This window comes from Salarias fasciatus, chromosome 10, assembly GCF_902148845.1.
Source record: "Salarias fasciatus chromosome 10, fSalaFa1.1, whole genome shotgun sequence".
NCBI classification, from domain to species: domain Eukaryota; kingdom Metazoa; phylum Chordata; class Actinopteri; order Blenniiformes; family Blenniidae; genus Salarias; species Salarias fasciatus.
This window is the reverse complement of record NC_043754.1, coordinates 10,178,291-10,197,825: the sequence shown is the minus strand read 5'-3', so window position 1 is coordinate 10,197,825 and position 19,535 is coordinate 10,178,291. Positions and strand designations below refer to the sequence as shown.

Below are 19,535 nucleotides of genomic sequence, written 5' to 3'. Positions count from 1 at the left end.
GATTACTAATAAAGTTCAGAGAAACTGTAAATACAGATATGTGCCTATAAATATGTACAAAAAGTATAGACACTTTTTTTTTTTTTTATTGACGATTTTAGTTTTAATATTAGGCCCTCAGTCTCTTGAGCCAGTGCATATCTTCTCTGCATGGCGTGCATGCCCAGTTCAGACATACGGTTGTGCGTCACTCCAAACCCAGCACGTAGTTGATGCCTTGCACAAATCCAATAATTACGGGCTGCCAGGCCACCAAGTACCGAAGCCAGTCTAAAAGTTGTCCGTACATGACATGCGGCCTTTCCCAGCTGAGGAATAGTTAGTTAAGGAAAAGCATTTTAATATATGGATACATGAGCTGTATAACACATCAGATTGATAATGAAATCAGGTGGTTCTTCTTTTTTTAGACATGGAGATACCCCAGCGGTCAGACGTATGGCTTCCAAAACCACAAAAAAGGAAGAGGAACATGGTTCATAAGATAACACTGTTTCATCTCCTCTTTTAAATAGTACAGAATGAGGTGCCTTAAGCATTTTCCCGCAATCTTGCTGCTTACGTGACCGCTGTTACCAGAAAAATGTCAGACTTCTGGGATTCCGCAGGTATGAGTTTCTAGATTGTGCTTTTAGAGCTCACTCTGGGTACATTCCCAAACTGTCATCCAGACACTTCATTATCCTTCTCACTGTTCAGTCATAACATTATGATCATCTCTTCTTCAGAGAGAGAAAGAGAGAGAGAGATGTATTTTTGCAGAAGTTGAGCATTTTTTCCTCAATGGTTCCAGAAATCAAAGACAGACACTTTAAAAATGACCGAATAAAGGATACGGGTTGCTGAACATCCTCTTCAGGTCCACCTTCTCTCTGCAGTACGGGCACATCTGCTTCTTCCCCACGATGCACCAGCCTCTTATGCAGAACTCGTGGAACCTGGATGTGGAGTTAAGGCTCCAAAATACATCTGAGGAGGCACATTATTGCTAAAACATTAAAACTTCCTGAGCTTGTACGTCAATCAATAATTCACCATTCAGTGTAATTTATTCAGAAGCCAAGAAACTAAAAAAAAAAATGTCGATATGCATTGAACTTTTCAGTGAGGCACTTGCGTTAAATGTTAAATCTATATTTGTGTGCTTAAAACATAATCAATAAAACCCTCCCAATATTAGATCTTTGGGACTAATGTCATACATTAATAATAAATGTGCAGATGTTTGTTGATACATTTGATACACTGTGTGAGATGTGACTGCTTTTGGTTGGAAGGCTGCAATCTGATCATTATCCAAAGTGAAAATAATGGCAAATACAGCAAATTTAGTGTGCAGATTTTGCACGTCGACTGACATACTGTGAACAACAGTTTAAACAATGTTCACCCAAAGAAACAACAGAGGCAGCCCACATTGGCTGAAGGTCATCGCCATCAGGGAACTAACAGGAATTCAAAGAAGAGAAATTAATCTGACAAAGGTCAAGTCTGCTGTCATTTCCTCTTTGGACCGCTGACCAAATACTCCCTGTAGTTCCGAAACAAACCCACGACTGTGCAATAATGAGCCTGAACTTCTCTTTTACTGATAAAGTTTCATTTGCTGGTGTAATGAGAAGGATACACATGGTTGCATGATAACCTGTACGTGTTCTCAATAATGCCTTCCTCGCTGACATCTACAAGGATGGGCTGGCCGCACACAGCACAGATGTTGTCAGAGAGGTGCTTGGTGGGCATGCCGGATGCACTGTAATACTGGGGAGGAAGAAAGACCAGTTGGTCAGATTTTACAGCTTTAGTCTGTGCAAAGAGACCGAGAGTGTGTAGACTGCATACCCCAACAGTTGAAGCCATAAAATCTGCACACATCTCTGCGAAGTCCCTTCCCAGGACCCCGTAATAAAGCCCGTAAAACAGCAGTGACACGCCAAAGTCCATGGCATCCTCCGGCTTTATCCTGGACGGAGAAGGCCCTGCATGAAATACCTGGTAATTGACCAGTCAACTACTTTAACGTCTCGATACGTACCTGAATATTAGGTTAATACCAAAAAGTGTAAACATGACAACAGTGTAGCCAACGATTCCCGTGGCATAGCTTATCTTGTACAGAAGAAGGAACCACTTATACACCAATCTGTAGAAATACAAATGAGTGAGAATTGATCAGAATCAAACTAGATCAAATCTTCCCCCGCAAGACTCATTCATGAGCGCACGGCGGCTTCACCTTGGCGTGGTGCAGGCCAGTGGCTTGCGAGTGGCACGGTAGGAGATGTAGGCTGTGACGACAGAGAAGATAAACCATGTGGTCAGGAACCTCCACCAGTGAAGTTTGGTGGTAAAGTAGAGAGGAACTACCCACATCTGGAACAGAGTCACCAGCTACAAGACAGCAGAGGACACATGTTAGCAGCCAGCAGGAAACTTGAGATCGGACGTCACCACTCAGGAAACTCAAAAGCTACACTATGCATATTCAGATCACTATTTTATATTTTGGATCAGTCGAGACCACATGTTCACGATCAAAGCAAGCCTTCTTTCTTAAATATGTGGGTTTTCAAAGTTTCCATGCAGAACCGCCGTTTCTTACATTGTATGACTTTGCATGTCTCTGCTTCCACTGCACCAGGACGAGCTGGGCGACGACCAGGGTGACAATGAGGATCAGCACCATCTCTGCGTGCATGGCCTCGTGGCCTTTGTGTTTGGCGTGCATCCTTGCATGCTCCACCCTGTGGAAAGAACAGTTGTATATAAACAGCTAGGAGGAAGTAGTGCAGAGACACACTTTGTGTTGGTGCATATTAAAGCAGTGTGACTGTGTACCACAAGCTGCATGGTTCTGCACGGTGCAGTAGCTCTGCCAAACACAGTATAATTCTGGGCTTGTGGAATATTTTCATGTGGAAGTGTGGGTTTTCTTCCAGTCCAGAGACATGCATATTGGGTGGAATGTAAGTTGAAATTCAATGCAGTGTGTGACTGTGGATGCTGCCTCCTTGTATCAACTTGCAAGTAAGGTGTAACAGTTTGATTAATAAATACAGACATTAACCAGAGCATAAGCATTTAGAATAAAAAATTAATTCACTCACCTCCACTTTTCTTCTGGTGAAAGCTTGGACACGTCAAACTGTAAAGTAAAACAATTAAATTAATGCCTTTTTACACAACCAAAACAAATACCACTGCCACCTGTAATACTTATGTGAATGCATAAACAAACCAAAAAAAAAAAAAAAAAAAAAATCTTTAACCCAGACTGACGATCAGATGAGGCTCTTCTCTCGTTTCTATGTAATTACCTAAAAGAACCCAATCCCACCTAACTCCATAATTAGGCTTTACTTTCCAAACAGCTTAGGAAGGAAAAGGACACGGAGACAGTTTGTGAGAGAGCAGGAGGCATGATGGGAGGAGGATGAGATGAGGAAAGATGATCAGCTGGGGCAAAGGGAGCAGCCGAAAGATAAAGCAGCAGCAGCAGCCAGGTGCAGGAACATTGTGTGAAGGCAGTTTGTGATTCTCTGTCTCTTACAATTCACATTTATGCTAAATGTTTCTTGCTAACCAATGTATGTCCTTTTGGTTGCCCTATGCTGGAAAGTGGTCCTGTTGCAACATCTCTGTTATGGAAGTTAAGACACGTTCCTTCTCATTATTAAGAAAGAAAGATGAGAACAACCAGGACACAATCACAGTATACACTTTAAGTGATATCACTATATCTGTTAAATATCTAAGTAACTTGCACACTTTTTTTCTTTAATTGCCTGTCTGTAGTTATCAGAAACATCAAATGAGTGAGACCTTCTGCTCTTGTTTCTGACATAACTTCAACTTTCAAGATCCATCAGATAATAAATATTACTGAGCGCCTTTGGTTGTGTATGTTATACATACGTCACAGTCTGGTAAATCTTATCTGCGATTGGACAGCCATACTGAAGTCCTAGTTGCCACAATAATAGCTGGTGCATGGGCACAAAACTCTATAGCTCAGATAGCTTTTTCAGATCTCATAAGTAGTAGTTACAATTATGAGAATTACAGACGCAGACTCAATAAGTTGATTCAGCATTGTTAAGTGTATTTATTCATTGTAAGCTGCATAGGAGTGATCACAGATGAAATCACAGAGAAGCCTGTGGTGTTTGAGCAGTGTGTGTGTGTGTGTGTGTGTGTGTGTGTGTGTGTGTGTGTGTGTGTGTGTGTGTGTGTGTGTGTCAGAGTGGAGCACAGCTTTGAAATCTCAGAGGAAGCACTTCAACTGCATCCTCTGCGCTGGTACCAAGCCCTTTGACCCTAACAGCCACATCATCTGTATTTTTTGAGCTGAAGTTACAATATATCAAACATACTTATGTTGCAGCACAAATGTTAGGGTGGGAAGAGAGCTGCCAAATGCACATTTAGTGTCACAAACTAAAACGTTAGCAACTTAGCTGGATGAATTCAACTCAAGCTAGCCAGTGTAGCATTGCTAGATGACGGTTCAGACTCTCAGGTCACTTTCAGCTTAAACTCCCAGTTAAAAATTGAGTTCAAATGTTCCGTTTGTAAAATAAATACACTTTATAAACACACTTCTCAGAGGAACCATATGGTGCCCGGTTGCTAGCTGCTGACGACAGGCTAAAGTCGGTGTGTAGCAGCTCTGCTGACAGCTAACACCTCCGCGGATAACCACGTCCACCTGTCCTAATCCGTCACGTCGCCGCCCTGCGGCCCAGCAGCCTCACCTGGTTCGCTTCATCGTGGTGCTCCAGTCCGTGGTCGTGGTCCACACCATCAACCTCCACCTCAAACACCCCGGCCATCTTCGGAGTGCAGCTTTATTACCGTTCCGGGGCCATTAGCATTAGCTGGAGGAGAGACGGAGCTGGGACGCTCACTTCCGGTTCACGCCACAGCAGCTCTTTCAACATAAAACCCCGGGAAATGTAGGTCAAACTGTCAAACTGTGGCCTTGTCAGATGTGCTGTGCAGGGAGGAGTCTCTTCTGTATTGTATCCGTCCATCTGGTACCCCAAATGTGTGAATAAAGTATATCCATAAATCAACTTTTTTAAAATACTCCGATCTACCATTTACCACACATGCACAAACAACATTCCTCCTCAGAACTTCAGGCTGCAGGAAAGACGTGGGAGTCAAACTTTTTTAGGGGCCACAAACAGCCTAATTTGATTTTACTTAGGCCAGACTTATAAAATGCTGCCATGATAACCTTTAAATTGTTACAATAGTTACCTGTCATTACCTCATTGTCTACATATCTGCTGTGTTATTACAATCTGCTGTTCAGCTCTGAGACTGTGTTGCATTATAACATTTAATCTTGCAACACTGCAATGCCAAATGACTTTTTATGAATAAAGTTGTAGTTTTTTCCCACCCTCTTTTCCTACATCAATCCAGTGGCTATATTAGACCCCTCTGCAAGCCAGTTTTGGTCCATAGACCTTAGATCTGACATACTCAGATGAGCTGTTTGGTCACCTTTAATAAAATTGTATGTGTTATGTATGTGTACGTGTGACCCCGTATTCATAACATTAGCAAAATGTATGTGTGTAGATAATAATCCAAGATAAACCAGTTCTGCATCTGAAACAACAAAGACATGTTACAACAAGTTTCAAACCTCCCGCCAGTTTCAACTCGGAAAAGAGGAGCGGATATTGACAGGTGGGGAAGAGGGCCGGGCCGTGATTGGCTGAGAGGTCTCAGAGTCTCCTCTGATTGGCTGTTCCGCTGACACGCTGCAGTGTAACTGGTTTGTGACTTGTTGGCGCGCTCAGTTCGAGATTCAACTGCGGTTCTGTGTTTTCCTCGGGGTAGCAATCTTCTGTAACGACATCCTTGCTTCCAGTGTCCAGCTGAGAAGACATCTCCACAAGCTGCCGTGAGAAGAAACCCGCTGTTTTTCATCAACATGCACGTGATTAAACGAGGTATGTTCTCCGACTTTATGATCTTTGTTGTCACAGAAGTCACTGCTGGAGGATGCAGATACGACTCTGGATGTGTGCAACCATAGAAAACTGAGAAAGGATTAAAAAGTGTGATAAGGGCTAGCGCTATGAACGGTTATCATTGACTTTTTTTTTTAAAAGTTCGTCTGTTTATAATGCTATTAAGTTCTTTTTGTGTCTTTGTGTGGATTGTTTCTATTGAGACACCAAACAAAGACATGACAAGACAAAGGATGAGAGGTCAGACTTCATTGCAATGTTTTGTCTGCAATGTCTAAAACAACATAAAATGTAATTTTCTCAACCAAGTCTTGAAGTTCAGAATTTAATCTTTTTTATTTTATCTTTTTTTTTTATCTCTCTGGCACTTCTTTCTGTGCTTTGCAAATATAATTAAAATAATTTCCATGTATAAATTATCTACAAAGAAAGGATTTTGTTTGACAAATGATTTTCCATCTGCAAAAATGGCACAAAGAAAGAGGGTGCTCTTATTTTTTTATGATGCAATAACTGCTTCAGTGCTTTTATTACTGTATTGATGATGTGTCCCGAACAGTTATGCTTTTAGATGTATTATAGAACACAGTACAATAGATTTTATTATCGTGTTTCAGGCTTTGCAGAATTATTTTAAACACAAAAATGTAGGCATTAATTATGAATCAGATTATTGCCCATGAAAATGAAGTTATAAGACAATTGAAAGAGTTGATGGCTGATCACGTTTGTCTTTCCAGACGGACGTCAGGAGGCCGTTACCTTTGATAAGATCACATCACGAATCCAGAAGCTTTGCTATGGACTCAATTCTGACTTTGTGGACCCGGTAAGTTCAAACCGCCAAGAGAAAGACAGGAACCAAGAAGCACCAGGTGGTTATGTGATGCTGTTTGCAGATGCCACTCCAGTGATAATCTGACACGTGTCACCATTTATCTCTGTTTCTATAGGCTCAGATTACCATGAAAGTGATCCAGGGTCTGTACAGTGGAGTCACCACCGTGGAGCTGGACGTCCTCGCTGCAGAGACTGCAGCCACGCTCACCACTAAGCATCCCGACTATGCAATCCTGGCAGCACGGATCGCTGTGTCCAATCTGCACAAGGAGACCAAGAAAGTATTCAGTGGTGAGTACAAGTCTGACAACCATGTAACAATCATTGATTTAGTGTTGTCGATATGTTCAGTCGTCTGTGCTGATATTGAGCTTCTTCTCATTTTTGCGTGTGCAGATGTGATGGAAGACTTGTACAGCTACATCAACCCGTTAAACAAACAACACTCTCCGATGATTTCCAGAGAGACGCTGGACATTGTCCTCGAAAACAAGGCTGTGAGTTGCATTTAAATATGATTTCTGTCTGTTTTGAGTTGATTGTAATTTTATATACACTTCATATAACATATCCTTTATTGTTGCAGCGTCTCAATTCAGCCATCATTTACGACAGAGACTTCTCTTATAACTTCTTCGGCTTTAAGGTAATTGTCTTTTTAGTTTAATTTTTGATATCTCACAGATTCAAGGATTTCTCATCTAATGTGTCGTTTTGCTCTAACAGACTCTTGAGCGCTCATATTTGCTGAAGATTAATGGCAAAGGTGAGAGTAATATCTCCTATAACTACCCTGAGAAGCATGCTTTGAATTAAGGCAGACTCTGTCAGACTGGTTTTAGTTCATGTTTTTTTTTGTTTTTTTTTTTAACATCTGCAGTTGCTGAGCGGCCTCAGCACATGCTCATGAGAGTGGCAGTGGGGATTCATAAACGAGACATTGACGCCGCCATTGAGACTTACAATTTGCTGTCAGAGAAGTGGTTCACCCACGCCTCACCAACGCTTTTCAACGCTGGCACCAACAGACCCCAGCTGTCCAGGTGAGGACTATTAAACTGGGTATAAACTATAATCTGGTCCGGTCACTTGTGAGTCTTGATCTTCTTCATACCATCTGTTGTGATTTTTTTTTTTTTTTTTTTCAGCTGTTTCTTGCTTACCATGAAGGACGACAGCATCGAGGGCATTTATGACACTCTGAAGCACTGTGCACTCATCTCCAAATCAGCTGGTGGTATTGGACTTGCTGTTAGTTGCATCCGAGCTACAGGAAGTTATATTGCTGGGGTGAGAAAAATTCACATTAAACTAAAAAATAATGATAAAGCAGAGACATGCATCCTTTATTTTGCATGTTTTTTTTAATGCTTTTTGGTCTCACTCATCGTGTTTTTCAGACTAATGGCAGATCCAATGGGCTCGTTCCTATGCTTCGAGTGTACAACAACACAGCACGTTACGTTGACCAGGGTGGCAACAAGGTAAAGATGAGATGAAGTCTGAAAGGATTCAGGTTTGTAATTACAGGATACATGTGCTTCATTACTGTCATTGCTCACTTTGCTCTCTGCATTGGCTTTTACAGAGACCTGGGGCCTTCGCTGTGTACCTGGAGCCATGGCATGCTGATGTGTTTGACTTTTTGGAGCTGAAGAAGAACACGGGTAAAGAAGAGCAGAGGGCCAGAGACCTGTTCTTCGCCATGTGGATCCCAGACCTCTTCATGAAACGAGTGGAAAGCAATCAGGTGAAAATTAACGGCAATGTCGCAACATGCCATCCCCTTTAAGTTTCGCAGTTGACTTCAGATACACTTACCGTGAACGCCATCCTCTCTCGTTGCTGCAGGAGTGGTCTCTGATGTGTCCCAGTGAATGTCCTGGGTTAGAGGACTGTTGGGGGGAGGAGTTTGAGAAACTCTACACGCAGTAAGCTCACGACTCCAAACCGTTATTCTTAAAGCAAAGACTTGTTTCTTGGTGCTAACTATCTTCCTTGGACTTGCTGATGTTCAGATATGAGAAAGAGGGCCGATCCCGGCGTGTGGTGAAGGCCCAGCAGCTGTGGTACGCCATCATCGAGTCACAGACGGAGACCGGCACACCGTACATCCTCTACAAGGACGCCTGCAACAAGAAGAGCAACCAGCAAAATCTGGGCACCATCAAGTCCAGCAATCTGTGCACCGAGATTGTGGAGTACACGAGCAAAGATGAGGTGAGCCCAGGATATTTTATCTCCGTTACTATTTACTTTTATTGGTCTGTGCTTAATTCCTATTTTTGCCGATTCTTTCTGCAGGTTGCCGTGTGTAATCTGGCATCCATTGCCCTCAACATGTACGTTACTCCAGAAAAGACCTTCGACTTCAAAAAGCTGGCATCCGTCACCAAAGTCATTGTCAGAAACTTGAACAAGATCATTGACATTAATTACTACCCAGTGGTGGAGGTATGAGCTCTCACTTCTTGTCTATGTTGACCAGACAACTGGCGGTAAGACGTCTCTGTTCACTAATCCTCTGTTCTGCTCAACAGGCTGAGAGGTCTAACAAGCGTCACAGGCCCATTGGGATCGGAGTCCAGGGTCTGGCTGATGCCTTTATCCTCATGCGTTATCCGTTTGAAAGCCCAGAGGCCCAGTTACTCAACATTCAGATCTTTGAGACCATCTACTTTGCGGCGCTGGAGGCCAGTTGCGAGCTGGCAGCTGAGCTGGGCGCTTATGAAACCTACGCCGGCTCCCCCGTCAGCAAGGGGGTGAGTAGCTTTTACATCTTAACGCCACCCGGAGGTACAGTTCAGTTCAGCTGCTTGGGCTCAGATGTTAACGGATGTGTTGTGTTTTTCAGATCCTTCAGTACGACATGTGGGAAAAAACCCCGACAGATCTGTGGGACTGGAGCGCACTGAAGGCAAAAATTGCCAAGTAATTTCCACCTGAACGTCTTCCTCATTGTTGTCATCTCACGTCACGTTCATTGTATGCAGAAGCGGCTGTTCTTTCCTGATTCAGCTCCTGTTGTGTGTCGCCCGTGTCCTCAGGCATGGCGTGAGGAACAGTCTGCTTCTGGCCCCCATGCCCACTGCTTCCACGGCCCAGATCCTGGGCAACAACGAGTCCATTGAGGCATACACCAGCAACATCTACACCCGCAGGGTGCTCTCGGGAGAGTTCCAGGTCGGCACTGAACACCGTTTTGTGTGTCTGACGTCATCCGTCTATCGAGGAAGGTTTTCTATTGAGGTTTTCGCTCTTTTTGCTACAGATTGTGAATCCTCACCTCCTGAAGGACCTCACAGAGAAAGGGCTGTGGAACGAGGAAATGAAGAACCAGCTGATTGCACACAACGGGTCTATCCAGGTACAGAGTCCCAATAAAATCAGGGCTGATTTATTTATGCAGTACTGCTACGATGAATATTCCTGGGTTTTATTCTTTTATGTAAACATGTCAAACACATGCACGCTGTCTCCTCAGGACATTAAAGGGATCCCCAATGAGGTAAAGCAGCTGTACAAAACCGTGTGGGAAATCTCCCAGAAAACGGTGCTGAAAATGGCAGCAGACCGCGGCGCCTACATCGACCAGAGCCAGTCCCTAAACATTCACATCGCCGAGCCAAACTACGGCAAACTGACAAGCATGCACTTCTACGGCTGGAAGCTGGTAGGTTTGAGGCATCCGGGGTTGAAGCAGGAGGAACACGTGTCCAGAGAAAGATAATCAACCCAGTTTTCTCCCGCAGGGCCTGAAAACTGGCATGTACTACCTGCGGACGAAGCCCGCTGCCAACCCCATTCAGTTCACCCTGAACAAGGAGAAATTAAAGGAGGCTCAGTCGGCCAAGAGCGCCGAGGAGGATGAAACCAAAGAGCGGAACACGGCAGCCATGGTGTGTTCCTTAGCTAACAGAGACGACTGTTTGATGTGCGGCTCCTGAGTCATACCTCCACTATCGCCAGCTCCTATTTTAAAAAAGAAAATAAAAAAAAAGGTTTTGGAAACAAGGTGCTTTTTTATTTGTATAGGATCATGAGGGATTGTATTGCATTTTTTTTAAGCTCAATCACAATTGTTTGTTGCAGCATTATTTTTTAACTATTTTCATCAGGGAGTGTTTACATACACAGTTTTGTATAGCTTGAATGGGTTTCAATGAATTGCTTTTTTGAATGTGTGTCACAATGAATTTCCTGCAGAACATTAAAAATGTTGCACGATGGTCTTAAATAAGTCTTGTGATTCTTGAGTCGTATATATATGTTATTCTGTTTGGATTCAACGTAATCAGACAAAACAAAGAACAGGGTAGCTACAACTGTTCAGCATTATAGAAAGGGAAAAAAATCCTAAATTAATTAATCACCCACTTTGAGATATATTTCTATTCGCCTCTCAAAGGATGAATATTTGTATTACGAGTATAAGTTGAAATAACCAGATAAAGTGACAATGGGCATCTTATTATGTGCTATGAGGAAACAAACAGGCTGTTTTGTCACTTGGGATATATTTAGAGATGACTGGCTGACTCCCAATAAAACAGCTCATTTTGCCTGTGAATAAACTTACTGAGCAGGCGCCACCAGATAAGGACTCAGAACACCTCAGCATTAAGTTAAAATGAGACATATATTGTAGGAATGAGACTGGTGAGGCTTGTTTTTAAAGAAAACTTGCAGAGGAGTGTGGATGTAGTGCGCCTGTGGGAAAAGTGCAGGTGTTGAATTAATGAAGTGCTTTGCTCATGCATGAAGCCTCGGGAGAACGATGTGTGTGAAGCAAGCTGAGACCTGCACTGTGACACTGTAGCAACAGACACACATCAGCCGCCTCAGAGATGGAATCAAACACTCCCAACCTCAGTGAGTTCATAACAACTTCTATCCATGCTACTCAAAGACGGAAACAAGTGCAATTTCATTTTTTTATTATGTTGTATTTTCGAACTTGAAGTGAACTCAAGGTGTGTTTTTTTCATACATGGAAAGCTGGTATTGAACGCAGAATCTACTGTGTAACTCATTAACTGTAATCAACTGATAAAGGAACCTTACTGATTTCCTGAATTCAGCAGAGACACTGACTTTTACGGAGTACTTTAAATCCATCGTGTCCATCATTTCTCCACTGGAGCTCCCTGAGGTTTTCTTCAACAAGGTCTGCAGATTCTCAGATCTCTGACTTGCTAGAAGCCAAACACTTGCTGACACACTCTCTCTCCCTAACATACAAAAGCAGATGTATTCACAATAATAATAAAAAACAAACAAACATGTAGTTTTGGTTGTCCTACCTTCTAGAAAGCGTCTTCTAGTTTTCACTGACGTGCAAAACCTATTTGACAGTTAAGTTTTGTCACTTGCTGATTGACCGGAACACTGGTGTGAGCATTGGTTTGAAACACCAGCTTGTCAGAGTAACTTCTGACTGAAAATTGTGTGTTGGAGGGTTATTACTTGTCTCTTTGTTTTGGCCCTGTGATCAACAGGTTGCTTTTCTGTAGTATATCCTCCCTTCCACTGGGTGGCTGGTTTATCTTATAAGGTAAATTGTCAGCTGGAGGCCAAGAAATTACTCGTTAATGCCAAGAGAAGACAAAAAAAATCCCTTATTGTAAATAGTTTGAGATGTTTGTACAGGGATACAGCAAAGAAAGTCAAAATAAACTCTGTGACGATTTCAATAATAAAGATGGACATGTGATGCTTCCCTGTGATGCTATGGGACTAGAAATGGATGAACAGCTTGTGTGGTTACGTCCAGTATTGACAATATTTCCAGTTATTACATTTGGCAAGTGAAAATTTTGTAGTGCTAAAATTACCTTTACCTAATTTACAAAACAAGAACTCACTTAGCAAAATGTGAACCTTTAGTTTCCAATTTGTTGCATGTTTAAAGCCTAAAATCATCGTCCACATCCCACACAAGCTGTTATTTTGGATTTAACGTCACAATATAACTTCAGGAAACTCATAGATTAGTGTAATCAACTGAGCTATGAGTAGAAATGTTCACTCAGAGCAAATCCTGCTTACAAACTTCACTTGTCCTCGCTGCCCCCCTGCATGATCTTTAACTGCGAGATGTTCAAGGGCCAAAGACAAGCCAGTATCTCAGTGTAAGTAGGCTATAAGTGCTGTTTCCTCATTTAATTAAGGGACGGAGTGCTGTCCTTTAATGAGGGTTAAGGCCTCACTTGCACACCGTCAATCGATCCGTCGCCCTCTTGGGAGCCGAAGCCGGTGTCCTGGGAGGTGCTACTTCCTGTCGGGGAGGGAATCGTCTTCTTGTTTCCTGTTTTTTTGGTTTCTTCCTTAATCTGACACTTCTCTGCTACGTTTTTCTCAAACTTTCTACCCTTCATCCATCTCGGCTCCGCTTCTTTTTCTCCTGACTCTATGTTATTGAGTTTCTTCACTATTTTCTTTGCGTCTATCTTTTCAGAGCTGACTTTGTTGCAGTCTTGCTGTTCGGTGATTTCTGCAGCCCCTTTCTTCATCTTCTTTTCATTTCTTTTTCCTGCTTCATCCTGTCCAGCCACAGCTGTCTCCTCTTTATCCACATTACCGATAATAGTTGCTTGTGTCAGTTTTTCTTTTACTATATTGTCACCATTTTGATTTCTATCTTCTTCCGCCTGCTCTTTCTGATCAGTTTCCTTCTTTTGCTCTGACTCAGCTCCAGCTCTGCCTTCCTCCATTTTCACCACCTCACAGTCTTTGTCCTCCTTTGGCCCCTCCGCTCCACACTCGCCCCCCTGATTCTGTTGTGCGTCTGTCTCCTGCTGTTCATCTGAATCGGCCTTTTCTTCTTTCACCTCCTCCTGGCCTTGGTGCACTGTCACTTGAAGCGATGCATTCCTGTCATCTCCTCTGCTGGCAAAACCTCTGAAGTTGTTCTTGGCGCCAATGATGTATTTCCCCAGTACGGAGGAGCCATCTTTGGTCAGCGCGTCGTTTGACGTGTGTCCCTTGTCCATCAGAAGCTGCTGGACGACCTTCATCTCGCTGTGCATCCTGCCGACCGCTTTGCTCAGCTCAGTGACCCGATTGCCGATGTCTGGGGGAGGAAAACACGCCGGTTACTTCACAGCGTTAAAGAATTTTATCAAAGACTTCATGCTGGAGAGGGAGTCAGACACTCTGGAAAGCCTGATATGTAAGGAAATGTGACATTTTGGGAAAAGTTATTTTGTGCTTAAGTGCTTTTCAGTGTATTACTGTGCAGCGGGAGTGCAGTAATGATGGAGTTCTTTTGAGCTTACCTTTCCTCCTGGTCTCCTCAAACTCCCTGCGAGCGGACTCGATGTAGCGCTGCACCAGCGCTTTGATCACCTGCTGCCGGTACGGGATCTGGTTGTCCTCAGATCCCTTATCCTGGGGCTTTATCCACATGCAGATGACAGAAAACACATTTTGCTGGAGTTGAACTCTTCTCATTATGTAATAAAACTTAAGCACTGAACACACTCTTACCATCGAGGCTATAGGAGGATATTTTTGCTCAGACGGACACGTGCAGCAGCAGCAGAGTCGCCTGAAGATACCCCTAAGAAGACATTTGAAATGAATCAATATCCATCACTGTATTTCTTTCAGAGCCTGAAAATGATGGTTTGCAGCTCACCTCAAGATATAAAAGATGGCCTTTGGTGAAGGAATGATGTTGAACGGCACAGGCATGGTGAGGCCCTCTCTGAAGTAACTCAGGTACAGTTTGGACCGGGCAAATTTCCACTCCACGTCCGCGTCGTCCTGAAGTCACAATCACAGCTCAGCGCACGTCACCCAGACGTTCCTGCTGTTCTCGCACGTCCGACACAAAGGCGACGCCTTACCTGGATTTTCTGGAAGGAGTTGGTGATCATAGCAATGAGCATGTTGAGGAGCACAATGACGATGACCAGAGTGAAGATGCCGTACAGGATCCTCCCAACCAGCTCCGCCAGCATGAACTGGGGCATGTCAACGTAGTCCTGGTTGGCCACGCCGAACATGGTCCAAAAGAGGAAGTTGAAGGTCTCGTTAAACCTGCAGTCGAGTGGCAGACGGTGTTACTCAAAAGGAGGCTTTAAATACATTCATGCACTGTGTATTTAAAGGTTAGATAAGTTAGATGTTTGTAAAGACTTTTGTGCGGAACAGGACGCCTAAACATTTAATCAGCCAAGACCAATTATCATGTATTTTAACACCAACTTCTCCCAGGACATATTAACTCCCATTTACATCTTCATTCTACTTGTACCCAGTTTGATTTTTGGAGGACCAACAGTTTTGGGGGATTATATAAGCAGTTGATCCAGAGCAGCTGGTGGAGGAGCCTTAAAGCAGCAACTCTTATGGTCTCCACATTTGCATGACTATTTTAAAGTCCCCACATTCTTACCTGCCAAGATGCGGAGAGATGACATAAGGAGCGTAGACGTTGTTGATGCCACAGAGGAAGGCAGTGCCGATGATCATCAGGATGAACATGAATCTAAAAAAGGAAACAAAGAGATTGTCGTTCGCCTGGTGTGGCACCGTGCCTGGCATTGCCCCCAAGGCAGGGATCGATGCTGAAGGCTGCAGACGCGGATGAGCTATTACCTCACCATATCGTTAATCATCTTTCCTATGGAGATTTGCAGAGTTCCCATCGTCTCGTGTGCCGGCAGGATGTACGCCAGCCTCGTGAAGCTCAGCATGCTGGTCACTGCAAACAGCAGCTCTGCGATCAGCTGAGGGTCCTCCTGATGCCAGTCCTCACGCACTGCGGGAGCAGTTTCATATAATCAGAGACTGGGTGAATATCAGAGATTTAACTGCAGTGATCAGCCGTCATTTTCTCACCAGTCTGAGTGAAGTAGATGCACTCCTCGGTGACGTCCTGATCGTGGCAGAGGATGTAACCTTTAAGCATGATGAGCACTCGCAATGTGAAGGACGCCAGGTACATGCTGAGCACCATCATATCCAAGCAGTTCCACTTGTCCCGGAAATAACTCCTCAGCCCCTCGATCCACACCTCCTTACACTCATACCAGAAGAATCCTGAGAGCGGAAGCAGAGTATGAAACCAGATTACAGTCTTTTCATAATCTGATAAATTTATCTGAATATCCATGAGATTATTGGCTCAATAAATATTTTTCAAAAAGCTATTTGAGTACATGTACATTTTTTCATGAATAATGCTCCATGACAGTGAATTTTATCTAGCACCTGGAAAAAAAAAACAAGAGCACAAAGCACTTCTACGGTACTTTTAATTCATTTATAGCTCTTTAGAAGAAACATGATGTTTCAATCACCACACCCACCTGTATATTTCAAGAAAGAATATTCTTGCTGTGAGGTGTCAGTGTAAACCACTGCTCCTCCATGAAACGCAGTGTTTTCTCTTTCTGAATTACAAAAAAACCCCAAACAATTAAACGGAATTTACCAACCACCCACACCATGTGGAAGGAGCTGTGCAGGATGTTCTGGTTACGGGATGCAAATTCATCTCGATACACCTCCATGGCGATCGATTCTCCAAGAAGCGTGATGAGAAACCACAGATAGGATGCAGAGTGAAGCAGGAACTTGATCACCGGGGTCTTCACCAGCTTCCCCACCTGGAAATAAAAAGCCTTGTCACAGCTAACTTACATTCAGTCAGTGACAGCCCCGTTTAGCTTTTACAAGTCAGTTATTAGTCCTGATCAATAGGAGAAGATTGAGCTGTGACCTTTGACTTTGGTGCGATCCAGTAGACGAGGCAGAGAAGCGGCATGGTGAGAAAGATTCCCACGGAGACAAACACCTTCCAGGTTTTCCTGCTGTCTCTCCAGCCTGCCAGGTTCCCACACCAGATTGAGGATAAAACCTGCTGGCAGATTGGGTGCGCAACAAACTAAAGCAAACACAGAAAAAAAAAATAGAAAGAGAAATACACATTAGTAGTCGTACTTATATATCTTATACAGTATTCTCCGCGCCCGGCTACCTGCTTCTGCTTGAAGTTGACAGCGAGCCTCAGACGTGACAGGTTTGGGATCCCCTCCTCAAAGGCCTGCTCGTCCAGGGCGTCCTGACTCTCGTCCCCGTAGCTGTTGAGGATGGTGGTCACCTCGCTCTGGTTGCGGCACATCCCCAGCAGCTCAACGGCAAACTCCTGACAGAGCAGCTCCAGGCTCAGGTACTGCGGCTGGAGGACAGAGACACTGCAGCTGAGAGGAGAAGCCACGGCGCAGCAGAACGAGCGGCTCGGGACGTGGCCGAATCTCGTCAGACCTTGAACTCCGGCTCCTTCTCGGACAGCTTGTGGAGCTCTCTGCTGAGACAGAAAGCCCTGAACATGGCGTCGTCGGAGGTGATGGAGAGGTACGCCCGGCTGGCGATGCCGCGGTAGGTGTTGATGCGAGACAAGGAGAACTTGAGGAGGTCGTACTGCCGGCTGTTGCGGCAGTCCAGGCAGGCGCAGGAGATCTTGTGCGGCCACGGGATGTTGTGGCCTTTTTGGATGAACATGGTGACGATGTCGTACAGGTCTTTCTGGCAGGCTAAGGTCAGCGGGGTCACCCCGGGGGCGAACTGAGAATTGTCAATGGAGCGGTCAAACATGGCCTGAGAGAAGGACCGCACGTCCATCTTGCTGACCTTCTCCTGATCCAGGCGGTCCATCAGGAGCTTCACCACCAGCAGCCGGTTGGTGTCCACGGCGACGAGCAGCGCCTCGTGAATCTGCCGGAAGTCAAACTTGACGCCCTGCAGGAGGGCGTCCATGGCGTCCTCGTTGCCCAGGCGGATGGAGAGGTTGAGGGCCTCCCTCCACTGGCGGTCCTCCGATTCGTCCAGCTGGCGGACGATGCCGTCCCCGGTCTTCAGCAGCCCGCACATAAGCTCCAGTTTCCCCTCGCGGATGGCGTTGATGAGCTCCGGGGGGAAACGCATCTTCTTGTTCATGATCTCGCGCCACTGTTCAGGCTGAGAGACGGGACGGAACGTCAGCCTGCTTACTGATTTTCATCAAAACTACAATCGGATGTATGAAAAAAGAAACTCACAGAGGGAAAATATAAGCTTCGGCAATTGTAAGAACTAAGAAAGCGGTGAAAGGATCAAAGTAATCGAAATCAGTATAACTGCACACATTTACTGTGACATTACAGATAAATCAGATCATTTCACAGATACAGCAGCTAAAAGCACAGGTGGTTTGACAAATCCCAGAAGTCGACTCACCGTGAGGTTTTCCATCCTAGAAGATGACGAACGCAACTTTCAGCAGAGATCCTAAAGTGAAGGCACAATCACATTCTTGGGAAGCATGAAATTGATTTTTTTTTTTTCTTCCTGCTACTTTGAGCTTCGGAGATGAACACAAGCGATACCAGCAGACTCGCACAATCGGCCTCGGAGAGAGACGAGCCGAGCGCTCTGGTGTCCTGCGATCATGTGCTACCGGATGACTACATGGACAGATCAGCATCCACACACTCAATAACACACTTGAACGCCTCAAGGGGGAGAGGCCAATTAAAATGTAACCGGCTCAAAAGTGTTTCACGCTCGGCTGGGCCCGGGCCAAACTGTTTCTGCCTTCAAACAGGAATTAATTCTGGTCTCTCCATTGGAAACAGCACCACGGTACAATTAAGGTAGCTGTTAGTGAACAGGCAGCAGCTGTCATCGTTTCCCCCCGGAGGAGCTGGAAGGAATTCACAGCAGTGGGGGAAAAACAAGGAGCAGCAAGTGAAGGATTTACTCATTCACTCATTATTTCCCTCTTCTCTCTGTCCATGCCGTCCTTTTTGTGGAAATCCATTTTTTTTTTTTTTTTGCCAAGTTATAAATAGGTACACAGTTTTATTTTTATCCTAAAACTGTTTGCGAGGTTTATTTTCATCTTGCTTTGAACACTTCGTTCTCCTGACAGTGTCTCAGCTGCAGCTATTCTTTCTTTACTCTCTCTCTTCTATTAGGAAACATTCGTTTTATTATGCTTCTTTGCCAACATGTGGCGACTCTAATCCATTTGGAGGAAAAATACACGTTTTTAACCATGTTTGGCAAGATGAGAGAGATAAAAAAAAAAAAATCTTTGGTGAACTTATTTGAAAAGTTTGCAATAGGACTGTTAAGTACGGATTATGCAATAGAGTGAATCTGTTTTTATTGTGACATTTTCAGATGCGCTCAGTCTTTGCTTTAAAGTAAAACGATGTAAATGTCATTTCAAATTACAAAGGCTGGAGATTTCTTTTAAGTTTATTTTAAAGAAAAACCAAGTTTGCCTCTATTATCAACGGGTTTGCTCTGCTGAGGAGACTGGCTTTCTCCTTCTGTTGTCATCTTTAGAATTGCAGAAAAATTGCACAGAAAAAAATGAAAAAGCAAACACGTCTGAGGTCCTAAACGCACTTGAAAAGTTTGATGTTGGCCATGAGGAAGGAAGGGCAGAGTAAATATCGACCTCAAACTTTTGCACGCTGCGTCAGAGTCGGGTTCTCGTCACGGCCGCATGACGACAACCACCGTGGGCCGCGGCGTCGCCTGCTGGAAACAGGAAGTGCAGCACAAATGAGCACAAACATTTAACACTGCAGTGTGACGAACACCTCGTCCGTCATATGAGCATGCCATCAAAACAAGTTTCCCAGTGCTAAATCTTATTCAAAGTTGAAAAATGTCCTAATGAAAAAAAGGGAGAAAAAGAAAATG

General features: G+C 44.2%; 3 protein-coding genes across 3 annotated transcripts; 1 reads left to right on the top strand and 2 right to left on the bottom strand.

The window, feature by feature from the left end:
- Positions 1-45: 45 nt before the first annotated feature.
- Positions 46-4,912, bottom strand: rnf121 (ring finger protein 121). The gene is made up of 9 exons (XM_030101136.1): positions 4,755-4,912; positions 3,108-3,145; positions 2,603-2,744; positions 2,237-2,391; positions 2,036-2,143; positions 1,843-1,963; positions 1,628-1,761; positions 837-938; positions 46-308 (listed from the first exon to the last, which is right to left on the bottom strand). The coding sequence occupies exons 1-9, from the start codon at positions 4,830-4,832 to the stop codon at positions 188-190; spliced, it is 999 nt and encodes a 332-aa protein (XP_029956996.1). The 5' UTR covers positions 4,833-4,912; the 3' UTR covers positions 46-187.
- Positions 4,913-5,835: 923 nt separating this feature from the next.
- On the top strand, positions 5,836-11,049 carry LOC115395274 (ribonucleoside-diphosphate reductase large subunit-like). Its single transcript, XM_030100739.1, has 19 exons — positions 5,836-5,969; positions 6,731-6,819; positions 6,944-7,121; positions 7,227-7,327; positions 7,417-7,476; positions 7,557-7,596; positions 7,711-7,873; positions 7,979-8,120; positions 8,231-8,314; positions 8,419-8,580; positions 8,682-8,761; positions 8,849-9,050; positions 9,135-9,284; positions 9,371-9,592; positions 9,685-9,761; positions 9,878-10,013; positions 10,102-10,197; positions 10,315-10,503; positions 10,583-11,049. Exons 1-19 carry the CDS (start codon positions 5,951-5,953, stop codon positions 10,775-10,777), a joined length of 2,385 nt encoding a protein of 794 aa, XP_029956599.1. The 5' UTR covers positions 5,836-5,950; the 3' UTR covers positions 10,778-11,049.
- Positions 11,050-13,027: 1,978 nt separating this feature from the next.
- Positions 13,028-18,071, bottom strand: LOC115395597 (short transient receptor potential channel 2-like). Its single transcript, XM_030101208.1, has 13 exons — positions 18,057-18,071; positions 17,106-17,798; positions 16,819-17,019; positions 16,561-16,725; positions 16,273-16,447; positions 15,678-15,878; positions 15,435-15,597; positions 15,232-15,324; positions 14,681-14,873; positions 14,470-14,597; positions 14,319-14,391; positions 14,108-14,225; positions 13,028-13,902 (listed from the first exon to the last, which is right to left on the bottom strand). The coding sequence occupies exons 1-13, from the start codon at positions 18,069-18,071 to the stop codon at positions 13,028-13,030; spliced, it is 3,093 nt and encodes a 1,030-aa protein (XP_029957068.1).
- Positions 18,072-19,535: the final 1,464 nt, after the last annotated feature.